Source organism: Falco cherrug, chromosome 3 (genome assembly GCF_023634085.1).
Source record: "Falco cherrug isolate bFalChe1 chromosome 3, bFalChe1.pri, whole genome shotgun sequence".
Classification (NCBI taxonomy): Eukaryota; Metazoa; Chordata; class Aves; order Falconiformes; family Falconidae; genus Falco; species Falco cherrug.
Genome location: NC_073699.1, coordinates 28,187,798 through 28,209,281, shown reverse-complemented (window position 1 = coordinate 28,209,281; position 21,484 = coordinate 28,187,798). Strand labels below are relative to the sequence as shown.

General features: G+C 37.4%; 1 protein-coding gene across 2 annotated transcripts in view; it reads left to right on the top strand.

The window, feature by feature from the left end:
- Positions 1–19,647, top strand: part of FZD6 (frizzled class receptor 6) — a 32,863-nt gene extending 13,216 nt beyond the window's left edge. For both annotated transcript variants that reach the window (XM_055705235.1, XM_055705234.1), the window contains exons 3-7: positions 9,555–9,751; positions 12,164–13,181; positions 15,244–15,392; positions 16,661–17,089; positions 17,597–19,647. In XM_055705235.1, coding sequence (XP_055561210.1) covers positions 9,555–9,751; positions 12,164–13,181; positions 15,244–15,392; positions 16,661–17,089; positions 17,597–17,753 — 1,950 coding nt within the window. In that variant the 3' untranslated portion in view covers positions 17,754–19,647. The remainder of the gene's footprint in view (positions 1–9,554; positions 9,752–12,163; positions 13,182–15,243; positions 15,393–16,660; positions 17,090–17,596) is intronic.
- The last annotated feature ends 1,837 nt before the right edge of the window (positions 19,648–21,484 follow it).

Below are 21,484 nucleotides of genomic sequence, written 5' to 3'. Positions count from 1 at the left end.
TTTCATTTTGTACTTAAAAATACTTAAAGGGAAAACACGGAACTGAGTTATTTAACTACAAAAGGAAATTCTGTAGTTGCTAGTTAATGCAGAATGGTCTGGAGCCCATAGAAGTAAAAAGCAGAATGGTTTCCTTTATCTGTGTATGTGTCTGTGTATACTGGCAATGGCAAGTTTAGCACCCAGTTGTGGTGTTGGAATAGGTTTTTAAAGTTGTTTGGGTTGGTTTTAAGTGCATGAGAGCTTTGCTGCCCTACTGTCCTTTGAAAACCTTCCCCCATGTGCTTTGTCCTTACCCTGGTTGGATTTCTGATTAATATTCCCATCAAGTTTGAAGAGCTAGTGTGAAGGTTCAGATCTGAATATATGTATCACAATATATTGCATGTGTAGGGGTGAATGATGGTGAAGAGTTTGCAAATATATTTGTAACAAAATCACAAGTATATTGAATGTTTAGATGATGAGTAATTCAGCTCACTGAGCAGCTGTACAGCCTGGGATCTGAACTGATGCCTGGGTAGTTTACCTGGAGACAGGTGATGCAGTTCTGGGCTACCAAGTCTGCACTGCATAGGCATCTGCCTGCTTGCTGGTTAGTCCCCCAACCACGGGAGTTTACGGCACAGCATTTTATAAGATTGACTGCAGTTGCATTATGGGTATGAGTCTGATTCATGGCCAGGGCAGAAAAAGTGCTCCTGTTGAGTCACAAGGTTCAGAAAGGATCCCCTTGTTTTCTAAACTCCTCAGAGAGGAGTTGTCTAGGTGTGACTAGATCCAATCCTAGTCTCAGACTTGGTCAACAGTTTAGGTCTAAAGGATTACATGTACAGTTGCTCATCAGAAGTCAACGTTTGCCTGTCAGAGCCCTCTCAGGGACTTTCAGTGAAACGGTTTTGCAAAGTTGAAAAAAATAATTATTTGTTAAGGTGATAGATACAAAAAAAATCTGAATTGCTGTTGATAAATACACTTACTGCAAAAATCAAGCTCGAGTTCAGAGCTTAGTGCTTTTTGTTAACAATACTTTCCCAGGTAACATCTGATGTAGTCAGAGGCACAGGCCTTACCAAAGAGGTGTCCCTGCTTGGGTAGGAGAGTGGTCTAGGCCCATCAACCCATCTGGTAGTTGGAGTTTTCATCCTCAAAATGGAGGATTCTAAATGCCATATTTAAAGTCATGGCATGGTGAGACTAGGACAGTTATTGTGTGCCCATTGGCCCTTGGCAAGGTTTGTCAATTCTGGAAGGCCAGTGGGGCCCAATGGTTCAGCACGGGGTGGGGGATTCAGTACAGATGTATGGGGGTCTTTCTGGCTTTTAATGAAGCAACATCAGGCTGTGAGGCCCCCCCACCTCATCCCGGGTGTCACTCAGTCGATTTGAGTGTTAGACTGCACCCATCACATCTGTTGTGAGGTAACCGTGTCACTCCGGTGACTACTCATGGTAACTTCTGACATTGGTACCAACACCTCGGGTGTTCCACAGCTGCCATCTGACTTTGCCTTGTAAACAAATGATGATGCTCCAGGTGCTTTGTACTACTGTGGGAGGAGCAGGCTGCTGGGAACAGTTCAGCCTGTCAACTGTTGCAAGTGAAGCTGTCCCCATGCTTTGTTCTGAGCCTTTTGAAAGTTCAAGGGCGTGTGTTGCCTTTGCTGTTCAGTTGAAGGATAAAGATGAAAGCTTGTATCTTTGCTAGCATCTTTCACGGCAGAACAGCATTGTTTGGTCTGCTGGCTTGTTTGCTATGTTTCTCATTCCTTTTTTTTTTTTCCTCTTCTCAGTGCCTTGACCTCCAGATAGTCCTTGAGTAGGAGACTTAAACTATTTTGTCTTTCAAATTACGGGGATAACCTCCTTTCTACTCTGATGAAAGATTTCATTTTTATCTCTGTAAAAAAAAAAAAAAAAAAAGTAGTTGGATAAGCTCTTAAATTAAACATGACTGCATTTGCCTCAATTCTGCTGTGAAAGCTGCGGGAAGTAACGTTGCTTTGTTCAAAAGCAGCTGACTGAAAGCCAAATTAATGTGCTTTTGATGATTGATTATTTTTTTTTTTTTTTTTACCTCTGTCAAATCAGGATGCACTAATGATGCATATTAAAATTATAGGTATTCATATATAAAATATTTTATTCTTATCAGTGAATTTTAGAGGAAATTTAGAGTTGTAGAGGAGTTACCCATGTAATTTTAAGTCAGTTTAGAAAATACAGATTGACTGATAATTGCTGCTGGCAGCAAAAGTTGATGATTACCCACCGTTCAGGTAGTAACACGGAGTATGTGGGCCCCCAAAATAGTTCATACCATCGTCATTAGTAGTTTAAAGGATGGTTGACATTGCACTAATGCTTGAAAGCTGCACCCACATTTCTGTTCTGCAGCTCTGCTGTTAAGTATCAACTTCTAGCAGACATGTAGCAACAAGATGCTGACACTTAAACTGCCTTAGCCTCCTGCAAAATAGTTTCTAAATCCTTACATACCAATTTTAAACTGTCTTTAACTTGCATTTGATCTAAATCCACCCATGTAACTTCCAGTAGGAAGAACCTAGTCTTTTCTCAACATTGCTTTGAGTCTAATCGATCTTGAAAATTTCATCCTTCATTTTGTTTCATGTGTTAGTGCATTTATTTCTCATAATGTAATTAATTGTGCACGAATTAGAAATTGGAGATTCTTGGCAGCTGATTCACTGTGGCCATCAGCAAATTACCACTCTTGCCAGCCCATCTAGGACTTGTGTGAAGGCATTCATCTCTCTGATGGTGATCTCATTTGCATCCAGTCGAGAATAACTATTGAAAATATAGTGTAGGATTAAATCAGCTGTGCCATACTTGTTCGATGTTTTTAATTGAAACTGATTATCATTATAAAAACGGCTAAAGATACTGTGAAGATTAGTTGTTAGCATAGCTCTGTGAGTATGAAGAGTAATTACTGCCTGTTCTTTTGAGACTATTTATATACACCATGAGTGACAGTGGCTGTATTTCCTAAATATCACATATGAAAGTGTATATGTAAAATATATTGTGCTTAGGTTTTGAGGTTGTACTCTAATTCTGTAGAGACACTTACTGGATAGTAGTTGTATTTAAGTCTGGCACTGTAAATTATTAATCATTAATTGTTAATTAATTAGTATCACTAAAGTGTCCTGTGAGAAGCAAAGGAGTTGGACTTGATGATCCTTATGGGTCCCTTCCAATCTGAGATACTCTGTGATACTAATTATTAATCATTTAGGGTCTGTGCTATTTCCTGTGAAGCAGGTAAATAGTTTCATGAATAACGTTGAGACAGTTGGTGTCTCTCATTGTTTAACTTATTTAACGTCAGTGTTAAGTAGATTAGCTAAGCTCCATGTTTTAACTTGGTTGTTAGACCTCAGTGGTCAGGAGAGTAGGTTGTTACTCCTAAATAACTGGCTCCAATGGCTGAACAACGGCTCCGATCCTCTGTGTATCTCAGCAGTTCAAGGTATTTCCTGTCTCTTACAATCAAGGTTTACCATAGCTGGTATTAACAAAGACCTTGATATTTGGATACATGGTTTTCTATGTTATTTTAAATATTTCTGTGACATTAATAAGCAGAGTACAAGAGAACATTTTCACTTTCTTGTTTTGACATAAGTTAGTAGTTATTGTATATCCCAACCCAAGAGATGTCTGATCATTTCTGGTAGTACTTTTCTCTGCGATAAAACTGAGATGAGGTAGGACAGAGCATCTGCACTGTCTGCCTGGCATAATGAGCTTGTTTCTGTTGTGTCTTGGGCTTGTAAACCTGCTAAGCCCAAAACAGAGAAGCATGCTGAGCATGAGATTCATGTACAGGTCTAGGTTGCAGTTTACTTGTTGGCAAAGCCTCTTTTAAGAGCATGTTTGCACATAGCTGTTTGTTCTGTACTCTGCACCATTTGTTTTCACTTGTCTCAGTTGTTTGTAGGACCACACCATAACTGGATTTCTAAGATAGTAAATCCTACATTCTCTATGAAGTATGTCTATGTTACATTTTCTCCAGAGGCGAAGCCAAACTAAGGTGTTGGTGCATTGTTCAGTGCAGAAGATGTTCCTCTCACTGGCTAGTGATGTTCTGCTTGCTTTGACTGTCCAACTTATATTCACGGTCCGTCGTGGGTTCATGATTGCTTCAAGGGGTTCAGTTCAGACTGTTTGGATGGGGAGGTTTCTGTACAGGGCACATGCCCCTTGTGCTCTGCAGTGACATTGCAGTGGAGAGTTTGCATCTCACAGTCCTCAGTTCTTCACTGCTATTGCTTAAGGCAGTGCCTCTGCTGTTGTTACAGACTATGTCATTTTTGGCTTGACAGCTGCCATGAGTTTGTTGGGGTTTTTTTGGTAGATTGTTAGTGTATTCTAGTTTGCCTCATATTTACTGGGTTTTGTTTCCCATTGGCAACAAGAAGAAAATTTATATTTTAGAACTTTTGTTGGCTTTTTTTTTTTGTGAGGCTTCATTCTTGGTTTTAAAAGAGTCTGTTTTCACTCTATTTTTAGCAATTCCATTACCAAATCTGCAGGTTTTCATCTCTGTTCTTTATGAGATAGAGCAGTGGTTGCTAATGCTAAAAATGCCTAGTGCTTAAGTTTCCTGGAAAAGCTTGTTTTGTGTGACTGTGTTACCTGCACTTCCTGAACTTCCTGAAGAGGAGAGGGCTATGGTACTAAATTCTGAGCTTAATCCCAGACTTGGATGCTCAAGACACTAGTGTGTGCATGCAGTTTACCCAGCTAACCACTTGAGTAAAAAATGGTTGGTAGTTTGACACCCATGGTCAGATAACACAGCCTTGAAGCAACCGATTCTTACTGTCAGTGAGCTTGTGATCTTGGCTTTACACTCTTTACTTACAGGCCATGCAGCTGAAGGAGCAAATACTTTGTTTTTCATAAGATTTTGCTTCCATGGACTGTCAGGAAATGCAGACATACTATTTTCCATAATGAAACATTTCCAAATTGGCTAGCTGGAAGCAAAGCCCACATTTAAAGGTACCTAATTGTTTGCGGAGTTCCAGGCACAATTCACAACCTCTTTTGCTGTTCTTAAATGGTGAAAGTAAGCAGTTTCTGAAAGTAAATCTGTACTTTACAAACCCCATTTGTGTTTGCTTGAAGTGAAATTTTACGCCCCCCCCGCCCCCCCTCCCCCCTGCAATTTTTTTGTTGAGTTTTTTTGCCTGTAAAATCTGTTGCAGTTTTTTGAGGGACTCAATACCTTTGTTGAAAGGGATGATTTAGCCAGTATATTATACTTCCATTTTCAAAAAGGCTTTCACATGGTTATAACCTATGTTTTTTAAAGAAGCTATGCTGGTAACCCAATGGGAATGGGGACTTTCTTTTCCAATGCCTGCCTAAAGAACAAGAAGAAAATTAGGAATACTTTTTTTTTTTTTCACAGTGAAGAGTATGAAATCATTAGCTGATAGTTTCATTCCAAATAAATGACAACAGTGGCTCCCCCTACTCATCAATACCAAAATTTCTGATATACAACTAATTCATGAATGATGTGGAAGAGGGAAGGATAGTGAATTTGCTGAGGAAACAAAATTGACTAAAGGATTGCAGAAAGGTCTTGTGATAGATAAAATTGAACAATAAAATGGTAGGTGAGATTTAGGGTTGGTAAATGCAGAATAATGAATATGGGGAAAAATAACCCCCATCATCCATACAAGTAGATGAGCATAGTATTACGTTAGTTACTGTCACTCAGAAAAGTGTCTTTGTCACTGTGGAAATGTGAGGTCAGTGTGCAAAAGTAGTTAAGGCAAATAGAAGGCAAAGTATATTATGAAAGGAGTAGAAATCAAAATTTAAAACATTATTATGCTAATGTGTAAATATAATATGTAAATAATAGTAAGATGCCAAAATGACATGGAAAAAGTAGTGAGTAATCTGTTAGCTGTTTGTCCAAACACAAACTAGGCTGCAAAACAAGGAGCTACAATAAACAAATTAAATGCAGTATTTTCTCAGCAGTGCCTAATTAAATTATGCAATATAACTTACTGCTCTAGTATTTTACAAAGGGTATACGTGTCAATGATTGAAAAAGGGATTAGATGTGTTCTAGGCAGAAAAGAGATCTGTTGGTATCTTTTCAACATGGTGGTGGTATTACAACCTGCAGCTCGTTTCCTAAACTGTTGATTGTAGGAAATGGGGAGGGATGTCAGCTTGTCTTAAACACCCTGCTCTTGCTACCAGCTGGGGTAAGAATGGAGTGGCCAGCTAAATGGACATTTGGTCTGACTCAGAAGGTCTGCTTGTGTTTTCATAACATCACACTTCCTGCTTTTAACTTGTCTTCATATTTTCAGGTATCAAAAGGTAAATCCTTTTAGCAAGCTGAAGGAAATGTTGTAACAATTACTCTTGGCAGCCAAGTTCTTGGTTTTCTACTGTGATTGTGTTACAGGCTGAGCATAGCTTTCTTCCTAAAAATTTGCAGGTTTTGTATTTATCTGTTAAGGCAGTTTTGCATTTAAATAAAACATGTTCTTAGAACAACAGTGTTTAGCGATGACAACATGCTGTAGTAGAACTCTTGCAAACACTTGATTTTTGCTTGTGATTATCAGCCTTTAACATAGCATTATTGCGTAGTGTTTCTTGTGATATTTTAGCTTTTAAGTATCTTCATGTAACAGAAACTCTGTTAAAATGATAAAGGTTGGGTATATATCCTGACTTTCTTCACCAGACGTTACTTTGTTTATACTAATTTTCTGTATCACTGGAGCAAGCTTACAATTTGTAGTCTTCTTAGCTATGTTGGAAAATGCTATTTAAAAATTGTTGTTTACTTACCAAAATAGCTAGTAAAATATCTCTGTAGATAAAGTTGGTTTCATAGATATGAATTTTGGGGGTTTAATTGTTACTTTCTAGAGAAATATTGCTGTTTTACCTAAGTCTGCAAAAGTTCTTGACTGGCATCCCTAAACTTGCTTTAGAAAATGAATTTTATTTTTATCAACTGAGATGAACTGTAAGTGACAAAAAGGAAGGTTTCATAACAAGCAAAACAATTTCTACAACACTTAATTTCAAAAGTAAACTCATTTTTTATGGGAGTTGTATATGACTACCCAGGCTATTATCTTTGTTTTATCCCAAGTGCCAGGAAGAACAGAGCTAACATAAATTAAACACCGGAGCAAATACAATTTAATTGAAAAGAAAGTAAGGCTCATAATTATGCAATGGGAATTTAATTCATTTAGAGTTAACTCCTGACTGTTTCTGGGTTTTTTTCTAAGCTGAAACCACATAGTATTTAGGAAACTTATGGAACTCGGGCACATTATACCAGAGCTATACTTCTCCCCTTGTCATAAAATACTCAAGTCTTGGGTTCCTGCAAAGGCAGCTCCAGAGCAGAGTGGGGATCAGACTTCTGTGTGCCTTCTGTAATGGCATCTGCAGATGCAGCACGCAGCCAGAGTGCTCTGAAGGATAGTGCCAACATATTTTTGGTTTTTCATAAAGCATTTTTATGTTATTCTTGTTCTGCCTTATCTTCTCTTTTTCCCCCTCCGCCCTGTGGATTCCTGTGTTTATTACAAAGGTCCTTTGAGGATCTGTAGGTATTCCATTTTGAAGGGGAAAATTTTTCCATGTCTTCTCTTTTAAACTGCATGCTCAGTAGCAAGACTTGGTCTTTGGGTATGGATGTATATATATTTGGGATACTTAAAAGCTGACGAAAGTAAGGATGCTATTCTGGACTCAGAAGTTAATCCTTCCTTTACCAGTCACTGGTTGAATATTTGAGAGACATAGCTGTTAATGGCAAAGAATGAAATAAAATTATTCCTAAAGAAAAATCTTAATAAAAGCTTTACCTACTTCAAAAATTTCACGCAGTGTTCCTATTTATCCATACATTTCAAAGTGTGTTAAAAATTGTTCTAGCTTGTGATGTGTGAATTTGACTATTTATGTAGGATATGGAGATTCCTTCCTCCTGAAATACAAGAAGTGTTTTGTCAAAAAGCCTACTTGAAAAAGATACAGGCTGATGTGGTCCTGCAGGTGGATTTCACCCTCAACTGTGGGTTAGTTACCTCAGAATGGTGTTTAAATTAGCTTGTTTTACTCTCATGAGCTGGATCAGGAATGTGTACCTGGCATGGCAGACAGGATGGTGAACGGCAGCCTGCAATGGATCCAAAGGCTGGGGCTTGTTCAAGAACCAGCAGGGTCAGAGCCTTTCAACACACGTATGCCCCACCAGTCACTCTGTGCTTCCTTTTTGCTGGGCGGTCTCTGCAGGCTGGGTGAGCGGGATGGAGGAGCCCATCCGTTGTGCACATCCCACCGGCCTGCTGCCCCAGCGCTTTTACCTGGGTCAGATGTTGGCACACCGTGGAGTGCTCTGTGTCATGGCCATGCCTGGCACCTCACGGCCCTAGCTCATCTCTGATCCGGTATCCACGTGCCCAGAGCCACCAACAGGTCACTAATGCATGGTTGGCTTCTTCAATTTGATTTCTGCACGTGCTTGCTAACATGAGGGCCTGCTCGCGCAGCCCACCAGCACCTCTGCTCCCTTCTGTTGGCCCCGCTGCTTTAGACAAACAGCCCACTTGGTACAGGAGTGCGCCAGGTGATGCTGTCAGTGTGTCATTGCTTGTTTCCTTCAATAAGCTGCCCTTATAACGATGTAGCAGTTGCAAAAATGACCAACAACAACTGGTTTGTCTGAAGTATGCACACACAGGAGTATTTCAGCTAAAATAATTTTCCCTAATAATAAAGCTGATAAAATGTAGAGAAGGAAAGTAGGTGGTTTTTTTTTTTTTAAAAAGCCTGTCTAACAGTAAGTAGTAGATTGAATTAATTGGGGGGACAAAAGATGCATTAAACTTAATTCTGTGAATTCTCTAGTAAGAACAGTCAGCTCACTGCCTGGTGCTTGGTAATGCAGGTGGAGAAATTCTCAGTCGTGTAGTTTGAAATGCAATGTTTCAGAAGTGGGGAATAATGATATTTGGATCTCGTTAATCAAACAAACCCAAACCTCTCTAGCATGAGAGATGAGTGCAACACACCATTTAGGATTGAAAATGTAATTTAACAGGAACTACAGAGTCAGACACAGCTTTGAAAATCTCAGGGCACTTATTTAGAAGCTGACTGGTGAACATAGGAATTTAATGTCTTGCCCTAATTTTTAAAAATCTTGGGCCTTCATAATACTGTTCAGATTTCTAATATTGTCAAATAGGAAAAAACAGGTTTGAATAGTTGCAGATTGGCCAAGATTCTGGGGGAGAGGCTGTGCTAGAAGTGCTAAGGGAGCTTCTCACTGCTGGGGCCACCAGGTTTTGCTCTTTCATAGCTGCTGAATGAACACTATTTTCTAGTGTGTTTTTTTATTTCTAACCTACAGGGGAACAAATGTGAGCCCTAGTGATGAAAGTTAGTTTTGATGCCTTGAATTGCCTTTTTAAAGTTAGTAACCAAGGCCTTTTTCTTCCCCATAGCCTTTTCTTACGCTTATGAATCTCCACTGTTCACCAGACGTCCACACATTTCTGTGCAGAGCCTTTGTCCCTGCCTGCCTAGAGCAAGTTCACGTGATTCACCCTTGTCGGAGTCTCTGTGAGAAAGTGTATTCTGACTGTAAGCAGCTGATGGACACTTTTGGAATCACATGGCCTGAAGAGCTGGAGTGTACCAGGTGGGGTATTTTTCATGTTGGCAAGCGGTGAGGGTGATACTTCGTATTTGGCCTAGACCGAGTTGAAAATCTGGGGCAGAACGTTAAATACCACCTTGCTGTAGCTTCCTCATCACTAGTGACTCTTCAGTACTTAGGCATAGGACTATTTTTTTATTAAAGCTTTTTCATTTTTCAAATGTTCACCTGCATTTTCTGCTTGTGACTTTCTTGCAACAAGTTCTGCAGCAGTTCTTTCCAGTATTCAGATCCCTGGAAAAAAATAAGCTTTTTGCTGTAAGTTTTGTAAAAATTAAAATGTTAAATGTTACAGCATGGATTTTGCTTTGGTTTCTGATATCTAAACTAGGGATAGTCATACTTCCTTCATGGGGGTTTTGTAAGAATTTGCTCATAGACTAATGAAATACAAAATACTCTGTATTAGAATGGACACAGAGCATTAAATAGTAGATACCTTATCTTACTCTTAACTGTTTAAATGTGCAAGTTCAATATTGTGTTGCTTTTCTTGTACTGCCTGCCAAAAGTATCTTTTTTTTTTTTAAACGTCACCTTTTTCTCAAAGATGTTCATGTGTCTGTTCCAGAGAGAAGACAGTTAATATTACATTTGGGGAAAAGATGAGTCTATATATATTAAATGGAAACTGCTGAAAACACTCTAGTGTAATCTTCTTGAAATTCTGACCTTCAGCTGCAGATATTTATAAATGATTAAGGCCAGATGGTTTTTGTTAACACACATCAGAGCAAGAAGTACAGGAAAAGAGCAGAGAGTAGAAATTCAAATCATTTTTCTAACCCCCATGCAGCTGCTAATCTGTGATAGGGCTTGAGGAGAGCTGGGACAGTAGTCCTGTGCCATGATCTCTGATAGAAATCTGTATTGGGGTGAATATGACAGATGGCATTAATGCCATTTCCCTTAGCTCTGCAGAGAAATTGAGGTTGTGGGGTTTTAAAACAAGAAGACATGCACTTTTCCTGTCCAGTGTGAGCTTCTGTGCGACAGTAGTGCCGCTCAGCACAGCAAATGTCTTCAAGAATTATTATGAAAAATTCAGAAAACTACAAGGGAATCCAGTTATTCCATATATCTTTCAAATGACATTTTAAATCAAATTACAGTTTTGCAGGAACTACTGCAGCTCTAAGTTGTTCTGTTACTGCTAGCATTTATTGAAAAGGAACCTGCTGTGTTCCTGTGTGAAATGATGTCTCCCCAACAGCTGATACGGAGAAGTCCGCGTAATGCAGGATGTTCTTACAACAGCAGAGATCCTGCTGCTGGAGCCCATGGAAGAGGAGCTAGCGTGACGTTGGGCAGTAACTGGAATCCTGAGATTCACTCTTGTATTCTTACAGACATACATCATGCCTATTAAGACACGGGTGAATAAAGTTCCCACTGTTCCCATGCCTACTGGTCTTGGCCCCATGGTTAATGAAAGAATCTGCTACAGAATCAGTTTTCTTAGGGATTAATCTGGATTTATTTGGATGGCATGATAATGCAGAGAAAAAAAGAACTGAATTTTTTTTTAGCTCAAGCTGAGCTTGTAAACTGACATTGAGGGACACTTATAATAGTGTTTGTTAAAAGCTAGAATGCAAAACTTGTTCTTTGTAAATATATGCTTAAACTTGGAATGCATATAAATATAAATCCCATTTTGAGTAAATGCTTGCCTGTTTGACTTATACTTGCATAATCTAGTTTGAAGATATGTCCAACACTGCTAATTCACATGAAAGTCACATACTGTGTCCAAATAAACCCTTGAGCAGTTGGGTCATGGGCAATTTTTAAATTAACATTATGAAGCTAGAAAAAAAACCTGGTGAAATAGTGATAAATTTTTACAATGCTTCTATTTTCTGCTTTTGTCTTTTTCAGTTAGGTAGTTTTATTGTTCTTGACAAATACTACTGTAACACAAAAAATTATAATAATGATGTATAGTCACCAGTTAGTTCTGGATACTGTCAGCCTTCTTTCTTTGTTCCTTGACTGAAGCTTGCACTTTGAAAAGATTGCTTGTTGTCTGTCTGTTGTTAGCCAGATTTAAAAACCCCAATTATTATAAATATTTTCATGTACATATGTAAAAGTTTAGTAGCATTTAAGATTCTGAAAAAACAGTTACAATTTTGAGTAGCGTTTCATAAGCAATAGAATGACAGCTAGAGAACAACGGTTAAATAGCTATGTTTGAATAGTCTTCTAAACTGAAAATACTTGAAGTCTGTCTTTTAAAATGCCACCTGATTTTTTTTTCGTATAATGTACATTTTGCATTATCTAAAAAATTTAACAGTGCTTGGAATCAGATTTTTTCTTCTTTCTAAGAAGTAATAATACTTGAAAATGAGGGTATTAAGATATGTCTTCTTCTGCTTATTTATGTAGACTAGTCAATTGTGATGAGGCTTTTCCTGCCACTGCTGCTGTAACTGCAAATGTACATGGAACTCAGAAGACCCCAGGCCAGACCCGGAGGGATTATGGATTCTGGTGTCCACGACACCTACACACTACCAATGGACAAGGCTACAAGTTTCTAGGAATTGATCAGTGTGCACCCCCATGTCCCAATATGTACTTCAAAAATTATGAATTGGATGTTGCAAAAAGCTTCATCGGAATAGTTTCAATCTTTTGTCTCTGTGCTACGCTTTTCACATTCCTGACTTTCCTGATTGATGTTAAAAGGTTTAGGTATCCAGAGAGGCCTATCATATATTACTCTGTCTGTTACAGCATAGTCTCTCTAATGTACTTCATCGGATTTTTACTTGGGAACAGAACTGCCTGCAACGAGGCAGACGATAAGTTAGAGATTGGTGAAACAGTTGTTCTTGGCTCCCAAAACAAAGCCTGTACTGTCCTTTTCATGGTTTTGTATTTTTTCACTATGGCAGGAACTATATGGTGGGTGATTCTTACAATCACTTGGTTCCTTGCAGCAGGAAGAAAATGGAGCTGTGAAGCTATTGCACAAAAGGCCATGTGGTTCCATGCAGTCGCGTGGGGAATACCTGGTTTTCTAACCATTATGCTCCTTGCAATGAACAAAGTTGAAGGGGACAATATCAGTGGAGTTTGTTTTGTGGGTCTGTATGATCTGGATGCCTCCCTGTACTTTGTGCTTTTGCCGTTGTGCCTTTGTGTTTTTTTCGGTCTCTCTCTTCTTTTAGCTGGTATTATTTCTTTAAATCATGTGCGGCAAGTCATACAGCATGATGGCAGAAACCAGGAGAAGCTAAAGAAATTTATGATCCGAATTGGAGTTTTTAGTGGTTTATACTTGGTGCCACTTGTAGCACTTCTTGGATGTTATGTCTATGAACTGGTGAACCGGAAAATCTGGGAAACAACTTGGGTGTTTGACCACTGTGACCAGTACCATATTCCTTGTCCTTATCAGGCAAGTAGCAGTTTCCTTTATAAATAATATCAGAAAGTTAATTGACAGAAACCCTTACGCATCACCATATCTGCCGTGCAGTTCTTAAACTATCCTTGCATTAAGTCATCAGTTAAAGAACATGCAGTGATTAGTTGCTTTTTAAGTCAAAATCGGTGGTATGATAATTTTGCTTTGAAAATTTTCACTAATCCAGTTGATACCACTCAGCAGCTGAATTCCAACTCACAGCTCTAAAGGGAATATAAAATCTTTACAGTATTTGAACTTCATTTTACAAATTGCTTTGGGGGGAGGATCATTCTTCACAGTATCTGTTCCTAAATTTGGGTGCCTAGCTCAGTATCAAAGTACCGAAGGTGAATTTTCATCATTTTCAGTTGAAGCTGAAATAATGATTCTTGAAAATTGAGTCTAAATTGGATTTAAAATGTTGCTTATAACCACAGATTTAAAATCACTTTCATCTTTTTTTCTTCAAAGTGTAGAAGTGTGAAACACTTGAAATTATAAAACAGATTTCCAGTATGTTTTTCTACAGTAGCTGTCATTTGCAAGCTATTTTCATTAAGATGAAGAAATCGTTTAAAAAACCCAACGAAACAAAAAGCAAATAGAAAAAAACAAACAACCCAACAACACTTTAAATTGCAGAGGTGTTTGTATTTAACATTTGACTCTTTAAAAACCAACTTCCTTGGAAAGGCTTTTAAAGTAAATCTGCCCACGTTCAGTACGCTGTGGATTTGTAAGTACATAAAACTCCCTGCAATTGCAAGTAATTTGTGGTTTGTTTCTTTCCATTTAAGAACAAATATAAAAGATGACACCATCACAAAGAGAAATGCAAGTGTCTCATGTCATCTTTCATTGCTTTGCACTTACCATCTATGTTTTTACTGCAATAAACTTTCATTAAAAAGAGGCACATAAACACAGGCATTATGGAATGATACAGATTGATCTTTGTGCATTCTTAAACATCCTCTGTATCCTCTGTATTGAACAGAGGATTGAACAGTCTAAACGGAGAGTAGCACAGCTCACGGACTTCTTGGTTATTTTTGCTTCCATTACCATTCTTAACAAGTACACTTTGTTTTTAGTGGGTTTTACACAGAGCTCTGTATCAGCCTAAACAGTCCAAAATACACGAGGTGGAAAACAAGGCTTTTATACTTTAAAAAAAGAAAATAAAATCATTTTGTTGGGCTTAAATATAGCAGCTTGGCGTAATAACACAGAAAGAACATATATTCTCAGCCTTTTAATTAACCTATTGGAAAGAGTAAACAGCAACAGGGAATGCTGCATAAAGGCATACTTAATGGGATCTGTCCCTGTAATAAACAGCATGGGCTAACTGGAGTAGCTTGAAGTGGTATGCTTGGCCTCGGCTTACCTGAGCTAACTGGTGGACTTTTATTACATTGGCCAGATCAAAGCCAAATAAAACCAAACTTCATTTTAAGTAGCTAATCTTGCCTGGCTAACAAAAATAGTGAGTTTCGTAGATGGGACTGACAGATAAGCCAGGTAATGTAAATTAAATTTGCAGCATGGCAGCAGAAGATAATAATCTCTTACTGAGTTAAATGTCTCTGCTCCTATGATCCAGTTCTGCAGATAGGTGGATTAATTTTGCAATAAACAGAAAAGTACCGTGTAGTTCCCTGCAGCTCCTTGAAGATGCTGTCTAATCTGATTAACTCCCAACTCATCCACTTACAGTTTCTTTTAAGTTGAAGGGATAAATCTTACACATACAATCTATCTCTGAAGAACATGGTTTCTAATACTGTTATCCCCCAAATTACCTTTCCTTTCAATTTAAAAGAAAAATATTTCCTTCTGACTAATCTCCTCTGTGTATTCAGCTGTAAACGTTAACCAGCTCTGACTTGACTGTACAAGTCCTAACATTTGTCCACAGTACAAGCCTCAACAAAGAACAACAGCCATAAAGGAGAAAGTCTTTTTTACATCATTTGTTTTTCTGTGTTTAAAAAATAAATAAAGTATATTTTCTTCTTTGCATTTATTATACTTTATTATCTTCTAGGCAAAGGCATTGGCAAGACCAGAAATATTTTTATTTCTGATGAAATATTTGCTGACGTTAATTGTTGGCATATCTCCAGTCTTCTGGGTGGGAAGTAAAAAGACCTGTTCTGAATGGGCCAATTTCTTCAACAGAAACCGCAAAAGAGAGTAAGAACAACTTTTTTTTAATTCCTGTTTTTTAAAGTGTATACTTCAAAAAAAGTTGGATTTCAAACGTGTTTCTCTAAATATAAGTCAGGTAATCAAAATGTTGTCCTTAGACCCTTTCTTTTTTGTACTCTACATGCTGTCTGTGGGTGTCTGCAAAATTCCTTTGGAGTCTATGGAAGTTTTACATATGCAGTGACTTTTTGATAACATTTTCAAAAGATAGAAAATATTTTTCTCTGCTGATTTGTTCTTTTCCGTAGAGCAGAAGACATACTGTTGTGTTTAGCGTCAGCTATTACATCTCTGGTTTCCAGTGGCATGAGAAAAGATATTTTCAGCCACCAATTTAGATCCTTTCACGTGTTTTGACTACTTCATTTGGCCCAGTACTTAGCTGTGTTTACTATCATACAATAATAACATCCAGTGTTTTTCGCTACCACCAGGCTTGTCTTATTTTAAAATTATTTTTCCTTGAACCCTTCTTAGTATCACTTCTATTGTATTAATTACTGGTCCTTATTTTTTTCTGAGACAGAGTAATTCTGTTTTATTACTTAGCTTTAGTAAAGTTTTATATCTATGGATTTAAACAGATTATAAATGTCATCTCTGTTTCTTGTACTTGCCTTTTATCCGTTCCTTTTTATTCCTTGATTATTTCTTTTCAGATTACATGTGTTACTTTACAAATTTTGTTACGGTTTTAGATCTTTTTATTTCTTTGGATTTCCCAAGGCAGCAGCTCTTAAGCTCCTTTTATTTTACATCTACATTCCTAGATGGTGAGCTTATAGCTTCCTTTCCCTCTCCCCTCTTTTTCCATTTCCTGTATATTTTTTCTTGTGTTTCAGATGTTAACTGCTTTCAGCTATAAGAATTTAAAAATAATGAAGTCAATTTTATAATGCTTACTGTTTTTTCACTTGAACAAGGTTTACGTTAAAGTTAACTTGGTAATACAGCTAATCCTGCTTTCCTCTCTTAGATGATTAATCTACTGAAGTCATTGGACCTACTTGCAGAAGTAAGAAATGTAGAAATCTGCTTTGTTTAATTGTTCACAGGCATAATTACTTTGGAACCATTATGACCAGATTTTTTTCTCCTCTTTTTACATATAATTTTTTTTCTCGTGTTCATTAACATCCAGCCCAGATTGTATCACTCGTTGCTATTGTTTCACGTTTTTGTGTGCAAAGCTGTATTACATTATATCTAAGGTTATCCTCTTCATTCAGTTACATGCTTGTATTTTCTTTCAGTCCAATCAGTGAGAGTCGAAGAGTGCTGCAAGAATCATGCGAATTTTTCTTGAGGCACAATTCCAAAGTTAAACATAAAAAGAAGCACTACAAATCAACTTCACACAAATTGAAAGTAATTTCGAAGTCAATGGGGACTAGTACAGGCGGCACAACAAATCATGGAACTTCTGCGGTAGCAATCACTAATCATGATTACTTAAGCCAAGAAACTGTTGCAGAAATTAAAACCTCTCCAGAGACATCTGAGAAAGAGATAGAGGCAGACGGAACATCAGCCCGAAGAGTCGAGGAAGGTGAAAACAGTGGAGATCAGATGTTATCTAGTTCTAAACTGACTGTGGATCAGGTGGAAAAAAGAAACAAAGCAGATAGCACGTGTCATATGAGTAGCTTGGCTGAGAGCATGAAGAGAGTAGGTGAAGGAAGGTAAGGCTCCTTAACTTGATCTTTTGCTAGTTTATGCGTATTACCACTATTTTTCTAAGTTTTCTGTTTCTCCTCTCTTGAGGAATCGGTATACTGTCAGTATACTGTTAACCCTCAGTAGCTGTCAAGAGTACTGTAATTCTTAGAAAATATTTCATATGGACATGTATCTTTAGCATATGGGCTATTTTATATTTTTTGTAGGATTCTTCTTTTCCTTTTAAGCGCTGAGTGCTGGGGCTTCAGCTTGTAGGATATTCTTGTATCATTGAACAGTGACCCTCTAGAAACCTGTGGCTGCAATGCAATCATTTTGAGGGTGGCAAGTCTGAAAAAGAACAATGGTGACCCTAAACTTGGAAAAGTATACAGAACTGTATTGTGTTCTCTTGAAAAGAATATAGCTTAAGAAATATTGTAATTTCATTGCTAAAAAGGTATTTTCTTCCAGTGTAATGCACTGTACTTAAAATTGATTCCCTGTGTTTTATTTTTAATTACTTGCAGAATAACTCCTAAAAATGATTTTCTTGAATCTCCTCCATTACAAAGCAGCTGTTCGCAAATACCTGATGTGTCTCAGTCAGCTTCCATATCACTACTTGTCTACTCAGCTTCAGACACCAAAAGAGAGTTGGATTCAGGAAACAGTTCAAACCCTTGAAAGACTGCAATTTTATATGAACGCTTGCAACGTATAAAACTGATATGGGTTCTGTGTTACACTGGAAATAACAGATATTCTGTGCCTTATTAAAAAACACGCATATCTTGCTTTGCACTTAAAAAATGTAACTTTTGTTGTGGGGACAGCTAGCAATAATGTACTGTATTTAATCCGATCCAGGAATAATGGAAATTGAAGCTCTGTAGGACACAGCTGGATTGACTAGCAGTAATCTAAGAAAAAGATGAGAGAAACAAGTATTATGCCCAGTATAAAGAACACTTTGTAATGAATTGCATTAAAGTAATGTTTAGAAAGCACTGTTACTTTTCAAGGCATAAAAGTTCCATCTGCATTTTTGATTCTTTTCGAAACTTGTTCATTTTTTTCTCTTAGTTTACTGTGTCTTAAACAGCAGTATCACTTGAATAAGCGATACACAAAATCATAAATACTTTCTAAATTATGTGTCATGATGTATCAATTATAGCACTGGTTTATGGTAGCTTGTACACCGAATATGAAAGGGAATCTGGGATTACAGTGATTTATTTTGTACATAAAAATGAATTTTGTAAATAACTGACTGCATAAGGTCAGTGTTTAGAACTACTGTTTTGTATGTATTGTACAAACTTGGTAAAGTTAACATGTTTCTGTTAGGTTGTTACTAAAGTCAGCAGTCCTGTGGTGATCAGATAATGTTACTTAGTTCTGAGTAAAGCAGATTGTACCTTAGAGATATATGCAATGTGCGCCATACACTGCGCATTTGGGGCAAGACTGGTCAGACATCCGTGCATCCTGTTACAGGGATAATATGTTAGAGGCAGCACTACTTGAGAAAAATGCTTCTTGGAGCCCCTCCTGGTGTGGTGTTCCAGTGCATTGTGCCAAAGAAGAATGTGCTTCAGATCCCTGGCGGCTTGGGGGCCAGAATCTAAAGTATATATTGAGGCTTTTTTTTTTTTTTTTTTTTTTTTTTACTGAGCTGCGGTGAAAGTGTATGTTTCACTTCGTTTCTATGCAAGTAATTTAATTTTTTTTTAATTCTGTAGAGAAACAGCTTGCAGAAAACAGAGTTATTAATATACAGGGTTGTTTAACAATATATTTACTTAAAAGAAGACTTTAATACTTTTTCTACAAAGCTTAATTTTCTATATGCTACAGCAATATATTTTCTTTAAATTAAAAAGGTCTTAATACATATAGCTTTTCTTATGATAATGTGGGTCTCAAGAGCAAGTACTACTGATGTGGATAAGAATTTCTTTGTTTGGCTCTTCAGAAATCCTGGCTCCAATGAAGTCGATGTGATTTATTACTTGGGATAATTTGGAGCCAGGGTTTCGCTGTTTTCTAAACCTAAATGTTAATGCATTTTTAAGACTGCGCACTGCCCTGCATTTGATTACTAATGAGAATATTTCTCAATATTTTGATATGCAGAGAAATTATTGTGTTCCATTTAGGCAGCATTTGTGGTGATGCTTTGAACAGTCAAGCAAAATTGCATAATACAGAGGTTGTGTAAATGCTGAATCAACAGGAACTACAGTTCTGATAAACCGAAGTTACTTGTTTTATCCATCATGTGTTAAAAATAGAATGTATTTACCTTTATATTGTGGCATCTGCATTTTAGCATTTGTAAACTACTGCCTTCAATAGGATGCAATTTCCTTTATAATTTCCCCATTACAAATGCACAAAATTCTTGCTGCTGAGAAGGCCAGTGAGAAAGACGTGACAAATCTCCTGTGAAAAATGCACACTAACTACCCTTCTTTCTTGTAGTCATGTTTGTAAATGGGTGACTTTATACACATGTTCAGTAGTTTTGTTATTACTGTCTTTGTTGGTAATAAAATACACGGTTGTATAGTAAGAGCTTCTGAGTTGATATTTCTTATTAACTAGGTGTAGCGTGTTAGTTGCTTTATCACTGTAGTATTTTTGCACCTAAGACACTTTAATGTATTTTTTTATAGAGCTGTGTGAAGGTAATAAGTATTGCAATGTTTTTATCCCACCTGTGTAAGTGAGAAACCGAGACAGAACAATACTGAGAATTGTTCACGTGAACATGGAGAGTTATGAAGGAGTGAAAAACTTGAACTAGTTCTTTCATCCTAACATTTAGAGCATTCTTTCTTTCATGACCTCTAAAGACCTCCTTTATATTACACAGAATATGTGTTTCCACTCTATGCTCTTGCTGCAACCCTTTAAAAGTATTGATACTCATTTTTTATTTATTTAATATTATTCCCTTTCTTAGGTAGTTCAGAAAAAGTCATGCTTTCGTGGTAACTGGTCTAAAGGAGATAAATACAAAGTAATTTTGAAGTTACAGCATTGCTGTGGGCTTAAAAATAGGTACGTGTTCAAAGAAATGTGTGAAATACCACGGTAATCATAACATTCATTGGAAGTGAAATGCATCAGTGGTAGATTGAGACTGTAGCACATGTGTGTTCCAGTCTTGCCGTACCAGAAATAACGTACAGACTGAATTCCCAAGGTGACCTTTATAGCTAAAAAGATTGTGATCTCTGGATGCTTTAACCCTGAACTACCCAAGCAGTAACTGGAAAGTTACACAACTATTTGGACATCCACAAAATTGATGGGGGGAAAGAAACTGAAAGAAGAGACACGGAGATGAGTTGAAGTATGGAAGACTGCCTTACAGTGATGGACTATAGAGAAGCTCGTAACAGTTTCTCTTAACAAAAAGTGTTTGGGTTCTTTGCTTTCGTCTTTTACCTGGCCAGAATTCAAAATGAAGATAGACAATCCGTATTAAAATGGCTTTTCTTAAAGAATAACTTATTACTGGAACATCTCCATCAACTGAAGTAATTTAGTTGAGACTGGCTATCTTCTGGAAGACTCACTATAAATCCAACAATTCAGAATATTGATCCAGCTATTTTAGTTGTTTGCTGCTTTTGTTTGCAGAAAGCTAAAATAAAGGATAGTGACAATTTCTCCAAGCCCTAAAATGTGTGCCAAATGGTCTTTTACTTCTCTTCTTTCTCTTAATGGATCTGTCATAAATCACTTCAGAGTAGGCGTTAAACTAAGTTTTCATGTTGCATAGGAAACCCTTCGAAGGACAAGATAGATTAAACATGCTAAATCATACTTGACTGGTGATATTAACAGCACCTGAAATTACCAATAGAGTACTTACAGGGTATGTGTTGTGTCTACTGTATTTTACTGTCTTATTTTGCTAAATTCTTTTAGTGAAAACTGGGGTAAAGGTCACCTAGAGTATAAAATGATCTATGCACGTATTTGGGAAAAAGAATAGTTTTTATGACAAATTTTCAACTGATTTACAGAGAACCGTATGTCCTTTTTCTTTGCAGGATACAGAATATACTAGGTTTAAAGATGGTCAAATCCTGTTGAATTTCAGAAGCAAAATTAAAATACGAAGAGTTTAACTTCTTTAATAAAAGTAAGTTCAGCATTCTGCAAAGCACTGAAAAATGCAGTAGCTGAATAGCATGAGGAATCGTATTTCCCTTTGAAGATTGACCACCCAGTCTCAACGTGCGGTTTCAGAAGGCTGCACATCAAAGGAGAAGTGCTATGTCCCTCCCTTCACGCTGGCCACTTGTGGAATCGGGCTTTGAAGGTGTCTGAGCGCTCTCTGTTTGGCTGCGGTCACTGGTACAGATCTCTGCCAGTGTTAACCACTGGTATTTGCA